The 20,900-nt window shown below is 44.8% G+C and overlaps 1 protein-coding gene across 1 annotated transcript; it reads left to right on the top strand.

Annotated features, from left to right (window-relative positions):
- The first annotated feature begins 142 nt into the window (after window positions 1-142).
- LOC117662584 (uncharacterized) lies at window positions 143-18,323 on the top strand. The gene is made up of 6 exons (XM_034412053.3): window positions 143-335; window positions 2,300-3,077; window positions 9,897-10,011; window positions 13,475-13,548; window positions 14,899-15,034; window positions 15,419-18,323. Exons 2-6 carry the CDS (start codon window positions 2,352-2,354, stop codon window positions 16,264-16,266), a joined length of 1,899 nt encoding a protein of 632 aa, XP_034267944.1. The 5' UTR covers window positions 143-335; window positions 2,300-2,351; the 3' UTR covers window positions 16,267-18,323.
- The last annotated feature ends 2,577 nt before the right edge of the window (window positions 18,324-20,900 follow it).

Below are 20,900 nucleotides of genomic sequence, written 5' to 3'. Positions count from 1 at the left end.
CCAGAATTCCTCAGCCAGCTTTGCCAAGTTTGGAGAGACCCCCTGGTACAGACTACCAAGGAGAAGAGCGGTCATGCAGGAGACGACCGCTAGGGGCGATCGCGCGCTCGAGAAATACCCCATTGGGAAAGGACCAATGAAAAAGCAAGAGTTGGGCCTTCCGGAAATGCCTCTCACTTCCTGTTGTTTGCCTGATACTTTCTAGCCGGGAAGGAAATCGCCAAGACAAGTCAGGATTCTCGGCCGTTCTCCCCATCTCCTATGGGCGTTGCTGAGCAGCCGACAAGAGAGAAAGGCAGCGGCCTAGACTTCCGCCGGCCTTCTGGTTACTTCCGGTACGGTTGGTGGCGGGGTGGGGAGGGTGGATGGGTGGGATGACGACTCCCCTGTCGCCCTGGCTAGATAGCTCAGGTGCTTAGACAGTGGCTGAACTTGTTGATCAGAAAGGTCGGCAGTTCGGCGGTTCGAATCCCTAGTATAGGTCTCCTGCGTGAGCGGGGGGGTTGGACTAGATGACCTCTGAGGTCCCTTCCAACTCTGTTAACGTAACTCTGAAGGCGCTGTGCGAAAAAGGGGCGAGGGCCTTTCCTTGGAGACTGAAGGGGCCTCTTTGACAGGCTTGAGGGCCACGCTGGGCGGGTCTGATTCAGCTGAGGTGGGATGGAGCCGGAGGCGTTTTTTTCCCCCGGCTCGTTTAGTGACGGTTCACTAAGTGACAACATGGCTGAAAAAAGTGGCTCGTGACAATTTTTCACACTTAACGACCGTTGTTAGAAAGAGGCGCCTTTCCTTATGCGGGACGTGCGGAGCAGCCACTCAGGGCTTTGAGGGAAATGATTAGGAGAGCCGGACGTCTCCTGGTCCTCCATGGAATACAGGAACTCCTCGACTTACAACAGTTTGTTTAGTGACCGTTCAATGTTATACAACGGCATTGAAAAAAAGTGACTCGTGACCGTTTTTTCCACACTTGCGACCTTGATCACGTGGATCAAAATTCAGCCGCTCGGCAACTGACTCATATTTATGACGGTTGCCAATGCCTTGGGAGTCATTTGCGACCTTCTGGCCGGCAAAGTCAATGGAGAAGCCAGAGTTGCGTAAAAACAGCTTTTACAACTTTTATGGCCACAGTTGAGCCCCAAATTTCTGTTGCTAAGTGAGACATTTGTTAAGCAAGTTTTGCCCCCATTTTACAACCTTTCTTCCCTCAGTCGTTAAGTGAATCATTGCAGTTGTTAAGTTAGTAACGTGTTGGTGAAGTGAACCTGGCTTCCCCGTTGACTTTGCTTCTCAAAAGTTCTCAAAAGATGATCATATGATCCTGGGACGCTGCAACAGTCATAAGTATGAATCGGTTGACAAACATCTGAATTTTGATCACGTGACCGTGGGCGATGCTACAGTGGTCGTACGTGTGAAAAATGGTCACAAGTCACTTTTTTCAGTGATGATGTAACTTTGAACGGTCACTAAATGAACTGTTGTAAATCGAGGACTGCTTGAACTAACTTATCAAGTTGCCCTGTTGGAATCCTGCATACATAATGCTGCAATGGCACCTCACCCATTTTTAAATACATGAGATACAAAAAATGAAAGAGTAGCGGGAATAAAATGGGTACATGTGATAGGACTGGCTGTTAAAAGGATTTAGTGATGACTTCCTTGCTCTGGATTAAATTGTATTGTATCTTCTTTTATATTTCGGAGAACAAAACTAGCTTCCTTTAAGCTTCTATTTTCATTTGTGGGAAGATTTTGTCCAGAATCTTCCATGGTTAAGGGTGATTCTTTTAAATCCTTTCTTTCTTTGGATATGCATCATGCGATAAAATGTAATTATTTCCTGATTGGAAAAATGAAAAAAAAAAGTCAAATAAATGACTTTATTTAAACATGAACAATTTTTTTAAAATTTCACAATCATCCCTTTGGAATGAACTGCCCCAAGATACGAAATATCCTTGATCTCCGTGCTTTCCGCCGTGCCCTCAGAACCCTGATGTTCCAACAAGCGGGGCTAAACATATGAACATGTGAATGTTTTTAAAATGTTATCTAATTTTAGGTTCTATTTAATTGGGCCAAACTTTGTTATAATAATAATTTTAATTAGCAATTTTATGATGTTTGTGTATCTATATTTTTCTTGACTGTTCACCGCCTTGAGTCCTATGGGAGAAAGGCGATATAGAAATATAATAAATAAATAAATAAATAATAGATAGCTTACTAATTGGTACTGCGATCAAAAAGTTTTGCTGCATTTTATAATTGTACTTATCAATTCCCTCAGATATCTATTTTAAATACGATGTATTGAAAGACAAACCATTGCTGAGGAAGCAATGAATGACCCAAGATCTGCTGGGACAGATCGGGAGCCGGGAGGAACAGAAAAAAACACTAGTGGAATTCACCGCCAACATAAGGCAGAGCAGCTGAGATGGGGAGCGTCACAACATTGCCGATGGGAGACCTGTCACGGGATGCAGGAGCGCTGGGAAGCCCAGCTCCAGCAGTTCCTGAAATCTCTGCAGCCCATTTTAGCAGGACGGGGAAGCTCTGGAACGTCCGAGGCTTCTCCCTGGGAGGACACTAAGGAGTTTCTGGCCTCCTTTGAGCAAGTGGCCAAAGCTTGCCGATGGCCTCGGGACCAGTGGGCGGCCCACCTCCTGCCGGCCCTGAGCGGAGAAGCGGAAGAGGCCTTCCGAGATCTGGAAGCCAGAGACCAGGAAAACTATGAGAAAGTGAAGGCTGCCATCTTACGAGGGGAAGCCCTGAGAACGGAGAGGCAGCGGCAGCACTTTCGGCAATTCTGCTGCCAAGTGGTAGAGGATCCCCGGAGGATCCACAGCCAACTCCAGGAGCTTTGCCGCCAGTGGCTGAAGCCGGAGAAACGCACCAAAGAGCAGATCCTGGAGCTGCTGATCCTGGAGCAGTTCTTGGCCAGCCTCCCACCGGAGCTCCGGAGTTGGATCCAAGCCAGGAGGCCGGAGTCGTGTTCCCAGGCGGTGGCCCTGGTGGAGGACTTCTTGATGAGTCAACAGGAGGCCAAAACCAGGACATCTCAGGTGGGTTTTACTTTCCAGATCCTCAAGTTTCTAACAGGTTGAATCACCTTCAGTTATTAATTGAAACCTGAATAATTGGAGATGTTATTTTTTTTAAAGATTATTCTAAATAAGAATATGTCTGCAATGTCTCTTCATACTCTCATCAGTATGGCGATGATTAGTTACAGCCTGCTCAATTCCATAATATTTTGAGTAATGTTGTATGTAAACAATTCATTTCAAGAATGGTTCAGTTACCCTATGAGGAAAAAAATACAGGTATTCCTCGACTTACATCACTTCGCTTAGTGACTGTTCAAAGTTACAACTGTGTTACTAACTGGCTTAACAACTGCAGTGATTCACAACTAATGTGGCAAGAAAAGTCGTAAAATGGGGCAAAATTCACAACAAATTTATCGCTAAGTGATAAATTTGGGGCTCAATTCTGCTCGTAACATACACATACACATGTACACACACACACACACAAACACACACACACTTTTACTATTTTTTGTGTGCCAAAGGCATCGAGGCTTAAATGCTCCCAGGGCTATGCAATGCAGTTCAAGGTTGCCTTTTTTGAATACTGAACAGAGATTGTGGGCAGAAATGGCCAGGGGTATAGCTTTCGTCATTTATATAACCATAGTTTGTGAACAAGCCAAAATTAGTCACGTATCATCCTAAGGCCCGGATTTTTCAACTACGGAGGCTGAATTCTTACAGCACAGATAGTCCTCGATTTACAACCAAAATGGGGAGCAGAACATCCATTGCTAAGAAGTGCAGTTGTTATGTGACTTGCACACAATTTTATGGCTATCTTTGCCACCGCCGTTAAGTGACTTATGGTCGATAAGTGAATCTGGCGTCCCCCATTGACTTTCTTAGACAGACCCCCCCCCCTGGAAAAGTTGCAAATGGCAATCACATGACCCTGGGACCATCCCAAATACATGGTGGTCGCCAAGCGCCCAGATTTTGATCACATGACAAATAGAACTGCAACGGCTGTAGGTGTAAGGACCAATCAGAGGTCACTGTTTATAACACTGTTGTAGTTTTGAGCAGTCATTAAATGAGTGCTTGTAAATCGGGGACTACCTGTAAACCAGTGAGCCAGAGTAGCTGTGGTGTCTTCCCTGGGACGATTCCCCAGATACCTATCTTAAAGATTTCAGCTGGGGGGGTGGATGAACCTGTTCTTCAGGAGCTGAGCTGGAGGATGAACCTGTTCTTCAGGAGCTGAGTTCATTGATGGCTCTGAGCAGCCCTCTGGAAGGGATTTGCCTGAGGCTCCAGCTAGGGAAAGCATGCAGTTGCAGACTTCAATCAATCAATCAATCAATCTGTCAGCACTTCAAGCTGCATTTACTCTAGTGCTGACATAAGAAGGAGAAGCGGAGACGTCTGGAAAGGGACGTTTGACTTTTCACCTACTTATTTTCCCTGGAGATAATATCCCCTAGGAGATGGGATGGGAGGGGGGAAATTCCTTTGAGCTGGAGCAGTAGATTAGGGGTAGAGTGACTTGGAAGATGGCCAATGAGTGCAGAGGAGCGGGGAAAGGAAAGGGAGGGTTTTGGGTCAGGAAGTCAGTGTTGGCTACGATGGAGTCGGAGTTAGAAGGTTGTGCTTAATAAATGGGAGTTTTTCATCAAAGACTTTGTTTGAAATGCAATTTATTTGAGATGACCTCGAAACCTGACACAATCAATCAATCAATCAGACTAGAGCTGGAAGGGACCTTGGAGGTCTTCTAGCCCAGCCCCCTGCTCAAGCAGGAGATCCTATATACCAGTGATGGCTAACCTTTTTGCCGTCGCGGGCCAAAAACAGGGGTACCATGGGGGAGTCATGCGTGCACGTGCCCACACCCATCATTCAATGCGCCCCACCCTCCGCGCATGCACATATGACACCCCCCCCACTTCCCCCACTTTTGGCACGTGATGGCACGGTGCACAAGGTAGGCCCGTTTTTCGCCCTCCCCAAGTTCCAGAGGCTTTCTTGGAGTCTGGGGAGGGCGAAAATGGCCTTTCCCACTCCCTTGGAGGCCTTCTGGAGGCCAGAAATGGCCCGTTTCCCGACTTCAGGTGGGACAGAAGGCCTGAAAATCAGCTGGCTGGTGCGCACATGTGCACTGGAGCTGAGCTAGGGCAATGCTTGCGTGCCCACAGATATGGCTCCGTGTGTCACCTGTGGCATGTATGCCATAGGTTCGCCATCATGGCTATATACCGTTTCAGACAAGTGACTGTCCAGTCTCGTCTTAAAAACCTCCAGTGATGAAGCACCCACAATGTCTGAAGGCAAAGCTGTTCCACTGGTGAATTGTCTTCAGGGTGGATTTGATTTAAATCGAGTTGATTTAAATCACAATTTAAATCATGATTTAAATCACTAGGAAAAAGGCTTGATTTAAATCAACTCGATTTAAATCATAATTTTTAAAGAGCAACTGTCATCTCTGCTCCTCCTTTGACCCACTGTTGACTCACCGATAGTCCCAGTGTTGCAGAATATACAGCCTCATGCTACATAACCAGGGTGGATAAAAATCAATGATTTTTTTTAAAAAATAAAAAAAATCAGATTTTTTTGATTTAAATCGGATTTTTTTTATTTAAATTGGATTTTTTTTATTTTTATCTAATTTATTTTAATAAAAAACTTTTGGGGTAAAAATCTATCGTAAGATAATTTTCTATTTAAGATGCATAAATAATTTAGTATATTCAGCATGAAATGGAGCTTAGTTATGTAGCACGAGGCTGTATATTCTGCAACTATCAGTGAGTCAACAGTGGGTCAAAGGAGTAGCAGAGATGACAGTTGCTCTTTAAAAATTATGATTTAAATCGAGTTGATTTAAATCAAGCCTTTTTACTAGAGATTTAAATCATGATTTAAATTGTGATTTAAATCAACTCGATTTAAATCAGATCCACCCTGTACGTAACTAAGCTCCATTTCATGCTGAATAAACTAAATTATTTATGTATCTTAAATAGAAAACTATCTTACGATAGATTTTTAGCCCAAAAGTTTTTTATTAAAATAAATTCGATTTAAATCAAAAAAATCTGATTTTTTTTTTGATTTTTTAAAAAAAATCATTGATTTTTATCCACTCTTGATTGTCTTCACTGTTAGGACGTTTCTCCTTCATTCCAGGTTGCTTCCCTCCTGGATTAATTTAATTAATTACATTGTAATTTAATCAGCCTGTTGATTAAACTTGATTAGTTTAATGACCCCCATGACTGTCAGAGAGGAGGAGGAGAAACTGCCTTTTCTACGCCTGATGTGAGAACACATAGGGCAGAAAAAAGGCAGGAGCAGAGAAGGTCATCCAGATTACTCTTCTTGATTAAAGGCTGTGCCGGAAGCTGGCTATTTAGCACTGCAGACAGAGGGAGGTGTTGCTGGAAACAAGGTGTTTGTTTCCTAGCTGTGTGTTTTCCGATTGTCGTGATTCCTGCCTCGCTTTGGATTGAAACCATGCCTTAACTTTAATTTGTCTTGGAAACTCTGGACTTTTCTTGACTGGTTGTGGATTTAAATTTGTCTGGTGGATTTATTCTGTTTGAGGAACTTTCAAGGACTCTCTTGCCACTCCTCTGGAGGCTAACGTTGGTCTGCTCGTGACTGGACTTAATTGAGACACTTCTGGGTTTTTTCGTGAAGGGAATTGCTGGGGAGTATTAATAAATTCACTACACCACAGTTATGTGTGTGAGTGAGCAGGGCAGCACAGCAGCTAATAATCACATATTGAATTGGCAAAATTCAGCTGAGGATGTTTTTAAGTTACCCAGGGTTATGGTGCATAAGGTGACTACAACAACCTTCGTTTATTGCGAAGGTTGTTGAGAGTGTGGTGGCGCGGCAGCTTCCACAGTACCTGGATGAAGCTGTCTATCTAGATCCGCTCCAGTCCGGCTTCAGGCCTGGGTACAGCACGGAAATGGCATTGGTCGCGTTGGTGGATGATCTCTGGAGGGCTCGGGATAGGGGATGCTCCTCTATCCTGGTCCTGTTAGATCTCTCAGCTGCTTTTGATACCATCGACCATGGTATGTTGCACCGGTTGGAGGGGTTGGGGGTGGGGGGCACCGTTTTGCGGTGGTTCTCCTCCTACCTCTCTGACCGGTCGCAATCTGTGTTGGCAGGGGGGCAGCGGTCGACCCCGAGGCGCCTTGTTTGTGGGGTGCCGCAAGGGTCGGTCCTCTCGCCCCTTCTGTTCAACATTTATGTAAAGCCGCTGGGTGAGATCATCTGTGGCTTTGGGATGGAGTTCCATCAGTACGCTGATGACACTCAACTGTACATCTCCACCCCAGGCCACCCCAACGATGCCCTTGAAGTGATGTCCCGGTGCCTGGAGGCTGTGTGGGCCTGGATGGGGAGAAACAGGCTCCGACTCAACCCTTCCAAGACCAAGTGGCTGTGGCTTCCAGTGTCCCGATATAGCCAGCTGGTGCCATCGCTGGGGGCGAATCATTGGCCCCCATGGAAAGGGCTCGCAACTTGGGCGTCCTCCTGGATACACTGCTGCACTTTGTCCCAAATATATCCTGGCACTGGTTAAAAAGGACTTGGCAATCTTATCCTTATAATGAGACAGCTAATTGACTTTCAAAGAGCCTGTGTTTTTTTTTTGTGTGTGTGTTTTTTTTTTTAAGCTGCTGTGATCTCCTTTTTTGCTGAAAAATCAGAAACCATGTTACCTTCTGAACTTCTCTCTCCCATTGTACCATTCTGTTTCCTGTTCCAAAGGTGCTTTTTCAGGAGGCAACTGGATTTTCTGGTTTTTCTTTGAAGACGTTTCGCTTCCCATCTGAGAAGCTTCTTCAGCTCTGACTGGATGGTGGGGAACGGAAGGATTGATACTCCTTGCAGAGAGCTGGTCATTTGCATCCTTTTTAGAGAATCACTGAGGCCACTAGGAGGTTTGTCGGTGTCCTCAGGGTCACCTGAGTAGTGCAGATGGGTGTGTTGTGGCTCCGTTACCTGAGCCTGTGTCATCGGCAGGAGAGGACTCCGAGACTGAAGGAGAGGAGTTGGCAAGGCCTCCCTCTCCAGGACCCTCCTCTCTGGCAATGCCTTCGGTGTCCGCCGAAGGGCAAGAGATAGGGCCGGGGCCAAGCACGTCCACGCAGACACAGATGGACAGTGATGAGGGTAATGAGTCTTGGCTGGATCCACACCAGTGTCACAGAGATAAGCACGCGCAACAGAAGAAAAGGCGTCCCCGAGATTAGGCTGAGTCACTGGACCACACCCCACGGTATAAAAGGGAGCGTGGTGGCCAGTCAAATCTTGTGACGAACAAAGCTGAAAGCTTCCACGCCATTCTGCATTGCCGGACTTTTGTTATAGATTTTGCTGGATTATCTTTGGACTTGATTGAGCTGTTTCTTTTGATGTACCAGAAGCGGGGAGACATTATCTCTCCTCTTCATAAGTAATAAACTCTTGGCAGGCAGCCACTAGGTTGTTGCCAAGTTCCATTATCGTAAGGAAAAGGATTTTGCCGGCTGGCTTGGTCTTTAACTCTTGAACGTCTGTTGGTGTGTGTGCGTGTGTGACGGGGACAGAACGGGGTGTGGAGCCTCCATAGAACTGCTGAAAGGACTGTTCCGAAGCTGTGATTTGTGCAGGATGTTTTCCGCCCTAGGCTTCTTCACTGTTGAAGACAGGCGTAGGGGATGAGTGGGGATGTTGGGGATGAGTTTGTGTTATTTGCATCTCAAACTGAAGCGCAAATGGTTCCTGGAGTCTGCAATTTTTCTCTGCAAATCCTTACTTCAGCTCCATTTGAGTGCCACCAAGTGGCCTCATCGACTCTCTAAAAGGATGCAAGTGACCTGCTGCCTGCAAGGAATATAAATTCTTCCATACCCCACCATCCAGTTAGAGCTGAAGAAGCTCTTCTTGGATGAGAAGCAAAACGTCCTCAAAAGGACGTTTTATCAGGTTCGCCTGATATGCCAGTTGCGCCCCTTTCTGGATCGGGACTCCCTACACATGGTCACTCAAGCACTCGTCACTTCCCGCCTGGACTACTGCAATGCTCTCTACATGGGGCTCCCCTTGGGGTGCACCCGGAGACTGCAGTTAGTCCAGAATGCGGCCGCGCGGGGGATTATGGGAGCGACGGGGCGCTCACATATGACACCTCTCCTGCGCGAGCTGCACTGGCTTCTGGTGGTCTTCCGGGTGCGCTTCAAAGTGTTGGTGACCACCTTTAAAGTGCTCCATGGCTTAGGGCCGGGGTATCTGCGAAACCGCCTTCTGCCGCCAATAGCCTCCCACCGACCGGTTCGCTCGCACAGAGAGATCCTCCTCAGGGTGCCGTCGGCCAGACAGTGCCGGCTGGCGACCCCCAGGGGGAGAGCCTTTTCTGTGGCAGCACCTGCCCTCTGGAATGAGCTACCCCTGAGATACGCACGATATCAGACCTCCGGACTTTTCATCGGGCCCTGAAAATAACACTTATTCCATCTAGCCGGGCTGGCTTGATCCCATCCTCTCAGTTTTAATTGAATTCGGTTTTAATTGGGTTGTTTTTAAATCTTGGGCCGAAATTATTTAACTGTTTTTTAAACTGCTTTTAAATTTTATATGCAATGTTTTATCTTGGCTGTACACCGCCCTGAGTCCCGCAGGAGAAGGGCGGTATAGAAATAAAATAAAATAAAAATAAATAAATAAATAAAAGAAAAACCAGAAAGTCCAATTGCCTCTTGAAAAAAAAACACCTTTGGGACATTCCTGACCTGGGATGACTAAGAATCTCCGTGGACATTCTGTTTCCTGTTTCAGGGTCCATTAAAAGAAGAGCCGGCGGACTTCCTAGTAGCCGAGAACGAGCCCCCGAATGCCGCAAAGGGAGCAGTCTGTGATGAACCTGAGCCAGATGTGGATGCCAAATTGCTGGGTCAGAAATCAGAAGCTCTTAACTTTTCTTCTGCTTTTCCTTTTGTGAGTTTTTATGGGTGACCCAATTTGGGGGTGGGGGGGGGGAGGAGCCAGGGGCAAAATTCCTTCAACCTCTTCAGCCTTGTGGAGGAGATAATTTGGGAAATGCTAGTCGAGAGTCGAGGATCAGAAAAGTTGCACCAGCTGAGTTCTAGAAGAACTGAATGCCCCCTATGTTCTATCCTCGCATCCGGTCAGACCTGTAAAACTTTGGTAATGAGGTATGTACCGTATTTTTTGGACTATAAGATGCACTTTTTTGTCTGAATATTGCCGAAGCCCCGCCCACCCGCCAGCCATTTTTTGGCCTTCGCACGGCCTGTTTCCGGGCCTTTTTTTGGCCCATTTGGGGGGCTTTTTCGGCCCGTTTTCAGGGCTTTTTTCAGCCTGTTTTTGAGGCATTTACGGACCGTTTTTGAGGTGTTTTTTACTCCGTATTTTAGGCTTTTTTTGGCCCATTTTTGAGGCTTTTTTTGGCCTGTTTTTGAGGCTTTTTTTTGCCCCTTTTTGTGGAAAAAACAGGCCAAAAAAAGCCTCAAAAATGGGGTGAAAAAAGCCCCAAAACGATCCCAAAATACCCTTGAAAACGCCCTCAAAAAATGGGCCAAAAAAGACTGGAAAAGGTCCGAAAAAAGGGAGGCCAAAAACTTTTTTTTTTGTTATTTTCCTCTTCTAAATTTAGGTACGTCTTATAGTCAGGTGCGTCTTATAGTCCGAAAAATACTGTTATGTATTTATCAATCAAATTTTTTAACCTCCCATTTCCTTCATACAGGGGCTCTCTGTGAAACTTAACAATAGCCAACTCTGTATCTAAGCATGCCTTCATGATCAGAATCTTTCTCAATATTTAATTCTTAGCTGGCCCGGTTCATTTTTCTGAAGGAATTTTTTCAGAGCAATAATCCATGCAAGACCATTGCTGCAAAGAGGGCAGGATCTAAATTGATCGGTTAATCTTTGATATACACATGTGGTCCTCGACTTAACGACCACAGTTGAGCCCAAAATTTCCATTGCTAAGCAAGACAGTTGTTAAGCGAGCTCTGCCCCATTCTACGATCTTCCTTGCTACTATTGTTAAATGAATCACTGCAGTCGTTAGGTTAGCAGCACAGTTGTTAAGTGAATCCGGCGCTCCCCGTTGACTTTGCTTGACAGAAGGTCACAAACGGGAATCACATGGCCCCAGGACGCTGCAAAGGTCATAAATATGAACCGGTTGCCAAGCGCCTGAATTTTGATGATGTGAACATAGGGATGGTGGTGTGAAAATGGTCGTAAGTCACTTTTTCCTGTGCTGTTGTAACTTCGAACAGTCACTAAATGAATAGTTGTAAAGTTGAGGATTACCTGTATACTGATGGTACAGGCTAACTGCCCACTGCCATGAGTTCAATCCTAATCAACTCAAGGTTGACTCAAGTCTTCCATCCTTCCGAGGTGGGTAAAATGACGACCCATGTCGTTGGGGGCAACAGGCTGACTCTCTAAACCACTTAGGGCTATAAAGCAATGTGAAGCAGTATATAAGTCTAAATGCTATGGCTACCTCTCTACAAAGAGGGTTAATTTGTTAATTGGTCAGCTAGTTAAAAGGCTAGTTAAGACTAGAGTGAGGGAAGGAGGGGAGAAGAGAGGAAAGGAGAGAGAGGGATAGAAGAGAGGGAAAAGGAAAAGAAGAAAAGGGAGGGGAAAGAAGAGTAGGAGAGCGGGCTAGAAAGGGAGGAAGAAGAGAGGAGTGGGGGAAGGGGAGGAGAAGTAGAAGGGGAGGAGAGGGGGAATGAATAAAGGAGAAAGGGACAGAAGAAGGAAGAGGAGGGAAGAAGAAGAAGAAGAAGAAGAAGAAGAAGAGGGAAGGTTGTGGTAAAACAAAGAAGAGGAAATGGTAAAAGAACAGCCCCGAACAGATAAAAATGAAAGTTAAAGGATAGGATGAATGATCAATGATTAATGATGGATAAGAGACTGTACACTTAAATATGTTTATGAGAAATAAAAATAAAAAATTTATCAAGAAAAAAAAAAAGGCTAGTTAGGTACAAGAAAAACTAACCAACAAAAGATGGTTTTCGCAAGATTCGTTTTTCTCGCCATGTATATGTATATATCCGAACTGGACTGTGTTGTTTCTCTGTGTCATATAATATATGTGGGTATGGACATAATTTTGTATTTATTTATTATTTATTTTGTCATGTTTAATGTAGTGTATATAGGAGGTGGTGACCCTTTGAGAGCTGTAGGCAATGAAATTTCATTTTAATTTTTGCAGATTAGTGTATGTTCAAAGTGACAATAAAATTATTCTAAATTCTAAGTCTAATAAATCATATTAATAATAAAACCCTCCTTCAAAAGGGGTCTGTTCTCCCTGCAAGGTAGTCCAGATAAGAAGCAGATAACCATGAGCGTCAGCTCTGTCTTTATTGTAAGGTTACGTTAACAAAATATTGCAAAAAGAAAAATATTTCTTCCCTCCTTTCCTTTTGCTCTCTGGAAAACAAGGGAGGGTAGCTTCTGAAATGTTTCTCACCCCCCTTCTCCTTCTGTGGGCCGAGATAATCTTTTACCCATGGCTCTGCGGTTTTTTCTTCTTTCTCCCAAGGCCATTCACACATATAGTAGTGGCCAAAATTGTGGAAACCTTTTGGGAAAAGTGTATTTTCTAAAACTAGCTAATAACACCACTTTTTTTTGCAGTAGTACTATAAAATTATATATCAGTGAGAAGATAATTTAATCAAGAATGTAATGCAATAACTTTTAGGAAGGATTTGCTATTAGAATAGCAGTTAAAAAAAGAAAAGTGAAACGAGATATACAAAAATTATCACCATAGAAAAAAACGAGATATACAAAAATTATCACCATATCAGTTAGTTGGGTAACCTTTAGCATGAATTACGGCCTTACAACATCTTCCCATGGAGTGAACCAAGTCTTTTAGTTCTGCAGCTGTTATAATGTGAAACCAAGATTGAATGATGGCTTCTATTAACTGGGTTTTATTACTGGGTTGCTTCTGACTAACAAGTTTCTTTAGTCGGCTTCATAGATTTTCAATTGGGTTAAGGTCTGGGCTATTCCCAGGCCATTCCAGCAGTGGAATATGATTATCTTGAAACTCCAAAAAAAAAAAAAAAAAGTGGTGTTATTAGCCATCAAACCTCAAAAATATACTTCTCCCAAAAAGTTTCCACAATTTTGGCCACTACTGTACCTTTATGATTCCTCCTGAATCCTGAGCAACTAGAAGCTCTTCAGCAGAAACGCCTTCTACTGTCATTGATTTAGAAGCTCCTTCTTCTTAGAACTTTCCCCCTATCCTCTTTTATAACATTAAAAAAAATAATAAACAAATAAAAGACTTCCTATTTTGAAATTCTCTATTAAAAAATCTCTTTTTTCGTTCTGCCTAGTCAATGGATTCAAACCTCCAGGTGTCTCTCTCTTGCTAACTCCTAAAGAAGTGAGCCAGACTGATGGGAAAGAGGTATGTGCCGTGTTTATGGTGTACAGATAGTCCTTGACTTACGACCACATTTGAATCCGAAATTACTGTCTCTAAGTGAGTTAAATGAGTTTTGTCCCATTTTACAACATTTTTGCCACTATTGTTGAGTAACAACTGCAGTTGTTAAGTTTGTAACATGGTTAGTAAGTTAGTAACACGGTTGTTAAGTGAATCTGGCTTCCCCTATTGACTTTGCTTGTCAAGAGAGTTGCAAAAGGAGATCACGTGACCCAGGGACACTGCAATAGTCATAAATATGAGTCAGTTAGTAATACGGTTGTTAACTGAATCTGGCTTCCCCTATTGACTTTGCTTGTCAAGAGAGTTGCAAAAGGAGATCACGTGACCCAGGGACACTGCAACTGTCATAAATATGAGTCAGTTGCCAAGCGGCAACTTTAAGTGTGAAAAATAATCACAAGTCACTTTTTTCAGTGCCCTTGTAATGTCAAACTGTCACTAAATGAACTGTTGCTAAGTCAAGGACTAGCAGTAGCATTTAGACATATTCACTGCTTCACAGTGCTTTTACAGCCCTCTCTAGGTGGTTTACAGAGTCAGCCTCTTGGCCCCCAACAATCTGGCTCCTCATTTTACCCACCTCGGAAGGATGGAAGGCTGAGCCAACCTTGAGCCTGGTGAGATTCGAACTGCCGAACTGCAGGCTGCCGGCAGTCAGCAGAAGTAGGCTGCAGTACTGCACTCTAACCACTGTGGCTCATATATATATATAGACTACCTACCGTGTTGTTGTTTTTTAACCCTGAAATAAGCACTTGGCCTTATTGCCATGCACTCAAAAGCCTGATTGGGCTTATTATCAGGGGATGTCTTATTTTGGGGGAAACAGGACAATTGTTTGTAGACATCAGGGCAATTGTCTAGAGTAGGGTTATCAAACACAAGGTGTTTAGATCTGGCCCGCGAGACTGTCCTGGAAACAGCAAAGGACCGGCCCGCAGTGCCTCTGCCAGCAAAAACAGAGCTTGGGAGCCCGTTTTCGCTGGCAGAGTGCTCGGGCCACCACAGGCGCCCCCGACACGAGTGACATTGAGCTGGCCATGCCCATCCCGGCTCCCCCGACATCAAACATAACCCTGATGCAGCCCTCAATGAAATTGAGTTTGACACCCCTGGTCCAGAGGGAAACAACATGTTCTGAGGAAGCCTGAAGCTTTGCCTTAAAGCCATTTTTTTCAGCGGAATCGTAACGGGATGATTAGTTTGTTAGATCCACCATTGGCCTCAGGGAAGCCTGCGCGTTGTTGCTGACAGTCAAAACGCAAAGTATTAAAGGGGTTTTTTTTTTGTCTCTGTTGGTGTTTGCAGGACTCCAGGGATTTCAAGGAAACTGGAGGGTCTCTGCAAATCGTCAAGCAGGGCCTGACCCAACCAGGCCTACAACAGACGATGCTCTGGCAAGTCCTGCAGGAGGCCGACGACACCACAAACAGAGATAATTTGGGTAAGACGGTCTTCTTCTTGGATGCAGTGCCCCCACCAACACCACAGGTATTCCTTGGCTTGCAACAGATTTGGAAGTGTTGACGAATAAATTGAAACCTCGGCACCATATTTGTCCTTTAGCACAGCGTTCCCCAAGCTTTGCAGACCGGGGGGAGAGGGGATGGTCCTCCACGAGTGGTGGGTGCGCGTGCGCAGCTCCATTTGCACAAACAGTGGGCATGCACGCTTGTGCAAGTGAAGCTGCGCACGCACACACACACATTTTCACCCCCATCCCCACCTCACTTCTGCAGCCCTCTTCCAAACAGGTTGCGGCCTGATACTGTGCTGCGGCCCAGGGGTTGGGGACCTCCTGCTCTAGCATGCCTCTTTGTTTCCCCAGGGAATGAAATGGGAAATTACATCAAAGTTGAGATTTCTCAGGATGGAGAAACTGAAAGAGAAGATGCTTGCAGGATGGAGCCGCAGACCAGCTACAGCCACGTGCCTGTAAAAGGCAAGAGGCTGGGAGGAAGATCTGAGCCACAAGGAGCATCGCCGCAAGGAGGAGCAGGAAAGGGATGTAATGAGCTGGCAGAAGTTCATCGGAAGAGATACCAGAGAACTCCCCTTCCGCATTCCTTCCCTAGGGAGGGCAGCCATGGGGTCCCGAAACCCCCCTCGAGCAAACCCCCCTCCCTAAAGAGACCCCGCACCAGTCCGGAGCACAGCGTGGTGTGGAATCACTTTGAGTTGGATTCAGAGGACCCCTGTTACGGCATCTGCACTCACTGCAAGAGACGGATCAGCCGAGGCAAGAACTCAAAACGTTTTTCAACGTCGGGGCTGCTGAAACATCTGCAGCGGCATCACGCCAACTTTGTCCCGGCTGTCATTACCGCACCACGAACTGCGTTGCCGACTAGCAGAAAGGCGAAGGGACCTGTCCTGCCGCAGTGTTGGACGAAGAAGAAGTCAGCCGGGAAAAGGCAGGCCGGTCCAAAGCCTTCGGAAGTGACCTGTGCTGTTGATCAGATGGTGGCTTTGGACGACCAGCCTTTCCGCATGGTGGAGGATGCAGGTTTCCAACACCTCCTGAAGTTGCTTGCCCCTAAATATAAAATCCCGTCCTGTGCCACCTTCAGCAGACCGATCGTGCCCTCCCTGTATCAGGCCTGCAGGGAGGAGGCCTTGGGGATGCTTCAAACCCCAGGACCCCCTGCCAGTGTGAACGTGAGCTCCGATGAATGAATGAGAGCCGGTTTTCTTCCTTCCTTTGATATATAGTTGCTCCTGTGAGCACCTGTAGGGGACCGGTGTTGGTTGGTGGTAGGGTAAACGATTTTAATTCACGATTTTAATTCACTGATGAAATCCAGCACACCCCCAAAATTGAAGTAATAGGCAAACGTGTCAGCAAAATGTAGAAAAGCAATGGAAAATGTGAAATAAATTATGCCTTGTATATATATATATATATGTGTGTGTGTGTGTGTGTGTGTGTGTACAGTTAATATCTCGGGTTTCTTCCCATGTAATTGTAAACATATCCTTAAAAGGGTAGTAGCGACGTTTCGACGAAATCACATTCGTCATCTTCTGGCTGTTCCAGCATAACTTATCCATTGACCCACAACCTAGCAACAGCGCTTCCACCTAATCAAAATACAGCTACGTCATCAGCCAATGAGAATACAACAACACTGTCGACCAATCAGAATACACCTTTGCCTCTTTTCATAGAAAAACGTCAGTTACAATCACACAGTTTGCCCATAAGCACCAAACCGAGAACATCAGCCGGAAAATGACGAATGCGATTTCGTCGAAATGTCGCTACTACCCTTTTAAGGATATGTTTACAATTACACGGGAAGAAACCCAAGATATTAACTGTACACACATATATACCCGTGAAAACTTACATACATACATACATACATACATACATACATACATACATACATACATATATATAAAGATTAGACCATAAAAAATGAATCAATTGCAGTGTCAGGACAGAAGAGTATTATTAATAAAAGAGCCATGGTGGCACAGTGACTAGAATGCAGTATTGCAGGCAAACTCTGCCCACTGCCAGGAGTTCGATCCTGTCTGGCTCAAGGTGGACTCAGCCTTCCGTCCTTCCGAGGTTGGTAAAATGAGGCCCCAGATTGTTGGGGGCGATAGGCTGACTCTGTAAACCCCTTAGAGTGGGTTGTAAAAGCACTGTGAAGCAGTATATAAGTCTAATTGCTATTGTTATTGCTAATATGAATTAACCAATCAGTGGCAAACATAGAAGAAGCTTACAAATCCCTAACTTTCTCCCATTGTTTAACTTCAACATTCCGGGCAAACGGGTAACAAATCCCATTTGCCACTCCAATGGATAGTGCAAGATTCTTACCTCCTGTTTAGCAGAAGGGGGGAAAAAAAGCTGGCATACGTATTAGAGATTCCCACATCACAGTTCAAAGGTAGAAAGGTTTAGCAAATATGGAAAACAGCAAAGCTACAGAAGAAATCACTTCTACAAAGTGGCCAGAAAAGAACAATTGTTGTCCATTTTATTTAAGAGGAAGGAAATGTATGAAATGCAGTAATCTGGTGCCATCAGCTTCCAGCTATCTTAACAATATTTTGCACATCTGCGTTTTCTCACACATAGACCCTTTCTAGAGGTCTCCAAAATACCTGTGTGATATTATGAGGTAAACAAATAAAATACATTTGTCCCAATTTATACTAATTCCGAGATGGGGGAGGCGCAATGGCTCAGCAGTTAAGATCCTTGGTGGCCTTGAAATGAGTACCACCCCATATAGTCAGCTACGACTAGCAGAGTAAAATCCGCAAGGAGTCCTTTCCTTACTAGATGAAAAAGTTAATTTCTTGATCTCCCTTCTTAATTACCGCCTCATTCTCTTGCCTTGAGATTTCTTCCTAGAAAGCAAAGAGTCATGTTCTTGGATCCCCCTCCTCTTCTTGGCTGAGAAGGAAGTGACCTCTCAGCCCCTCGAGAGTTGACATTCAAGCCTTAACCAGAACTTGGAAGTGGCAAGAATGAAAATTAAGATAGTAATATAATCCTGAAGTGTAATATTGCACTAATTAAAAGCATAACACGGATGCTGGTTGAACGGATTGACTAGTAAAATGAATGTTCATTCCCAAAGATATAAAACAAAACATTTATACATCTCTATTTACCCACTATCAAGATAAAAATTTCAGAACAGTTTGGTAAAGAAAGTCCAAGTAACAACTGCCTACTTAAACACAAACTGCTTAAAATCTTTTCTCAACTTTTGTCTACTTGTCTTTTTTTCACACTCCGCACTGTTTCGTAAAGATCAGGACAGGTTAGTGTTCTGTCCCCGTCTCACACACGCACACAAACAGATAGTCAGGGGTTAAATAAAACTGGCAGACAACAAATTCTTTGGATAAGAGGATTGGCAGCAACCCAGTAGCTGCTTGCCAAGAACTTTACTCAGAGGGAGGGGTTGTTCCTCCGACAGATAAACCCAAACAAGATACACACAGTTCAAGAATTGTCAAGTCCAGTCCGTATTAAATCCAAGGCAGATAACGTTGTTTCAAAGATACAATGTGACTCGCTAGTAGTTTGTTTTGTCCGTCGCAGAGTCTGAATGGCCACCTCACCCCCTTTTATCCCCTGTGGGGTGTGGTCCAGTGACTCAGCTTAATCTCTGGCACGCCTCCTTTTCTGCTGCATGCGCTTGTCTCTCCGACACTGGCGTGGATCCAGCCAAGACTTATCTCCGTCACTGTCCTACTGCGAGGAGATACCTGGCTCCTGGCCAATCTCTTCTCCTCCGGGAGACACCTGAGGCATTGCCAGAGAGGAGGGTCCTGGAGAGGGAGGCCTGGCCAACTCCTTCATGTTCGGAGCCTTCTCCCTCCGATAAGTCAGCCTCGGGGGTTGAAGTCACAGCAGTTAGCTAAACTGTTTTCTTTTTAAGTGCTTGCTTTAATTTAATTCCTCCTCCTAAACTTTGATTTATGGGTTCAAGCAGCTCTTAATGAATCCTTCCTGGAGTACGATTGTGAGATTGGTAGGTAAGCACATCTTAACCTTCAGCAATGATCTCTCTTCTGGTCTGCATCTTTAAGATGAAAGGGGGGGGGGAGGAACCAACCCCAAATCTTTAAAGCAGGAGTTTGGTTCTGGCTTCAACAACCCTTGATTCTTGTATCTTTGTTTTATTTCAATTTGTGTAGAGTTTCCTAACGTAAAACAATTTGTAATTGCACACTTACCAACCTATTCAAACATGAAGCAAGTACAGTATGTACTGGTATGAAAGTCATCAATATCTCAGAATTTGACTTGCAGGATTTTAAGAGGCATATAAATAAATCAAGGCGTAATACAAATATGCCAATGTCCCTGCATAGTAGAAGAAAAAACAGTGCAATGCTGTAAATTAAGATAGGAAAAAAGGCAATTAAACAGCAGAGTTAGGGCTACAGATAGGAAAAACATTGGAAAATATTGTTTATACACACAGTTGACCCGAAGACCAGCTGGCTGGTGGGAGGAACGCATGCGTGCGCAGCAGAGCTGAAATGGGGCAACTGCTCTGCATGCCGTGAGAGAGGGCTGTGTGTGCCACCTCTGGCACGCGTGCCATGGGTTCGCCATCACGGGCCAAGATCACAAGGGCTTGCAGGGCCCTCTTTTTTGCAGATTCCGATTCATGGATCACTCCAGTTTCATAGCTTGCCACTTTAATCTGGTTGTATTCCCACATATTTTAATTCAGATAAAGACTTTGGATTTGCATAAACATTCAATGGCATTTGTCTGTGGAGATTTTCAGTCATCTCGGTCATGCTTGCCTGAAGGGTGCTTTTTTCAAGAGGCAACTGGACTTTCTTGTTATTCTTTGAAGATGTTTTGCTTCCCATCCAAGAAGCTTCTTCAGCTCTGGCTGGATGGTGGGGAGTGGAAGGATTTATACTCCTTGCGGACAACTGGTCATTTCAATCCTTTTAGAGCAGGGGGTCCCAACAGGGGGTGGGAGACGATATTCTAAAGGGTGCGAAAACTTGGGTTTAGAAGTTTCAAAATTATAGTGTATACGTATATACGCATAATTATATGCATATAACTATTTACTTTTGTAAGGGGTGCTAGAATATATCAGAAGCATTCTAGGGGTGCAGGGTATAGAAAAGGTTGGGAACCCGTTTTAGAGTCATTGAGGCCACCTGAAGGCACTCGAATGGTGCAGGAGTATGAATGATTTTAGAGAAAAATTGCAGACTACAGGAACCATTTGCGCTTCAGTTTGAGATGCAGACAACACAGACTCATCCTACGCCCGTGTTCAACAGTGAAGGTACACAGGGCGGAAACCTCTTGCAAAAGCACAGCTCCACAACATTGTCCTTCCAGCAGTTCCAAGAAAGCTCCACACCCATTTGCACTAAGGTGACCGCGAGGACACAGACAAACCTCCAAGTGGCCTCAATGACACTCTAAAAAGAATGCAAATGTCCAGCTGTCTGCAAGGAATAGAAATAAATCCAGTTTGGTTAGATCCAAAGCTGTGCAAAGAGAGTTCATAATAACTGGACTTATGGACACAACTGAGCCGAAATTTTTGTATTGCTAAGCGAGACAGTTGTTGAGAGTTTTGCCCTTTTATGGCCATTCTTGTTAAGTGAATCACTGCAGTTGTTAGTCACACGGTTGTTAAGCGAATCTGGCTTCTCTATTGACTTTGCTTGTCAGAAGTTCGCAAAAGGAGATCACATGACCCTGGGACACTGCAACCGTCGTAAATAGAGGAGTGTTGCCAAGCGTCTGAATTTTGACCATGTGACCATGGGGATGCTGCGAGAGTTGTGTG

The sequence above is a fragment of the Pantherophis guttatus genome, chromosome 2 (assembly GCF_059756535.1).
Source record: "Pantherophis guttatus breed Tessera chromosome 2, ASM5975653v1, whole genome shotgun sequence".
NCBI lineage: Eukaryota > Metazoa > Chordata > Lepidosauria > Squamata > Colubridae > Pantherophis > Pantherophis guttatus.
Note: the sequence above shows the minus strand (reverse complement) of the source record. Positions and strands in the feature narration are given on the sequence as shown.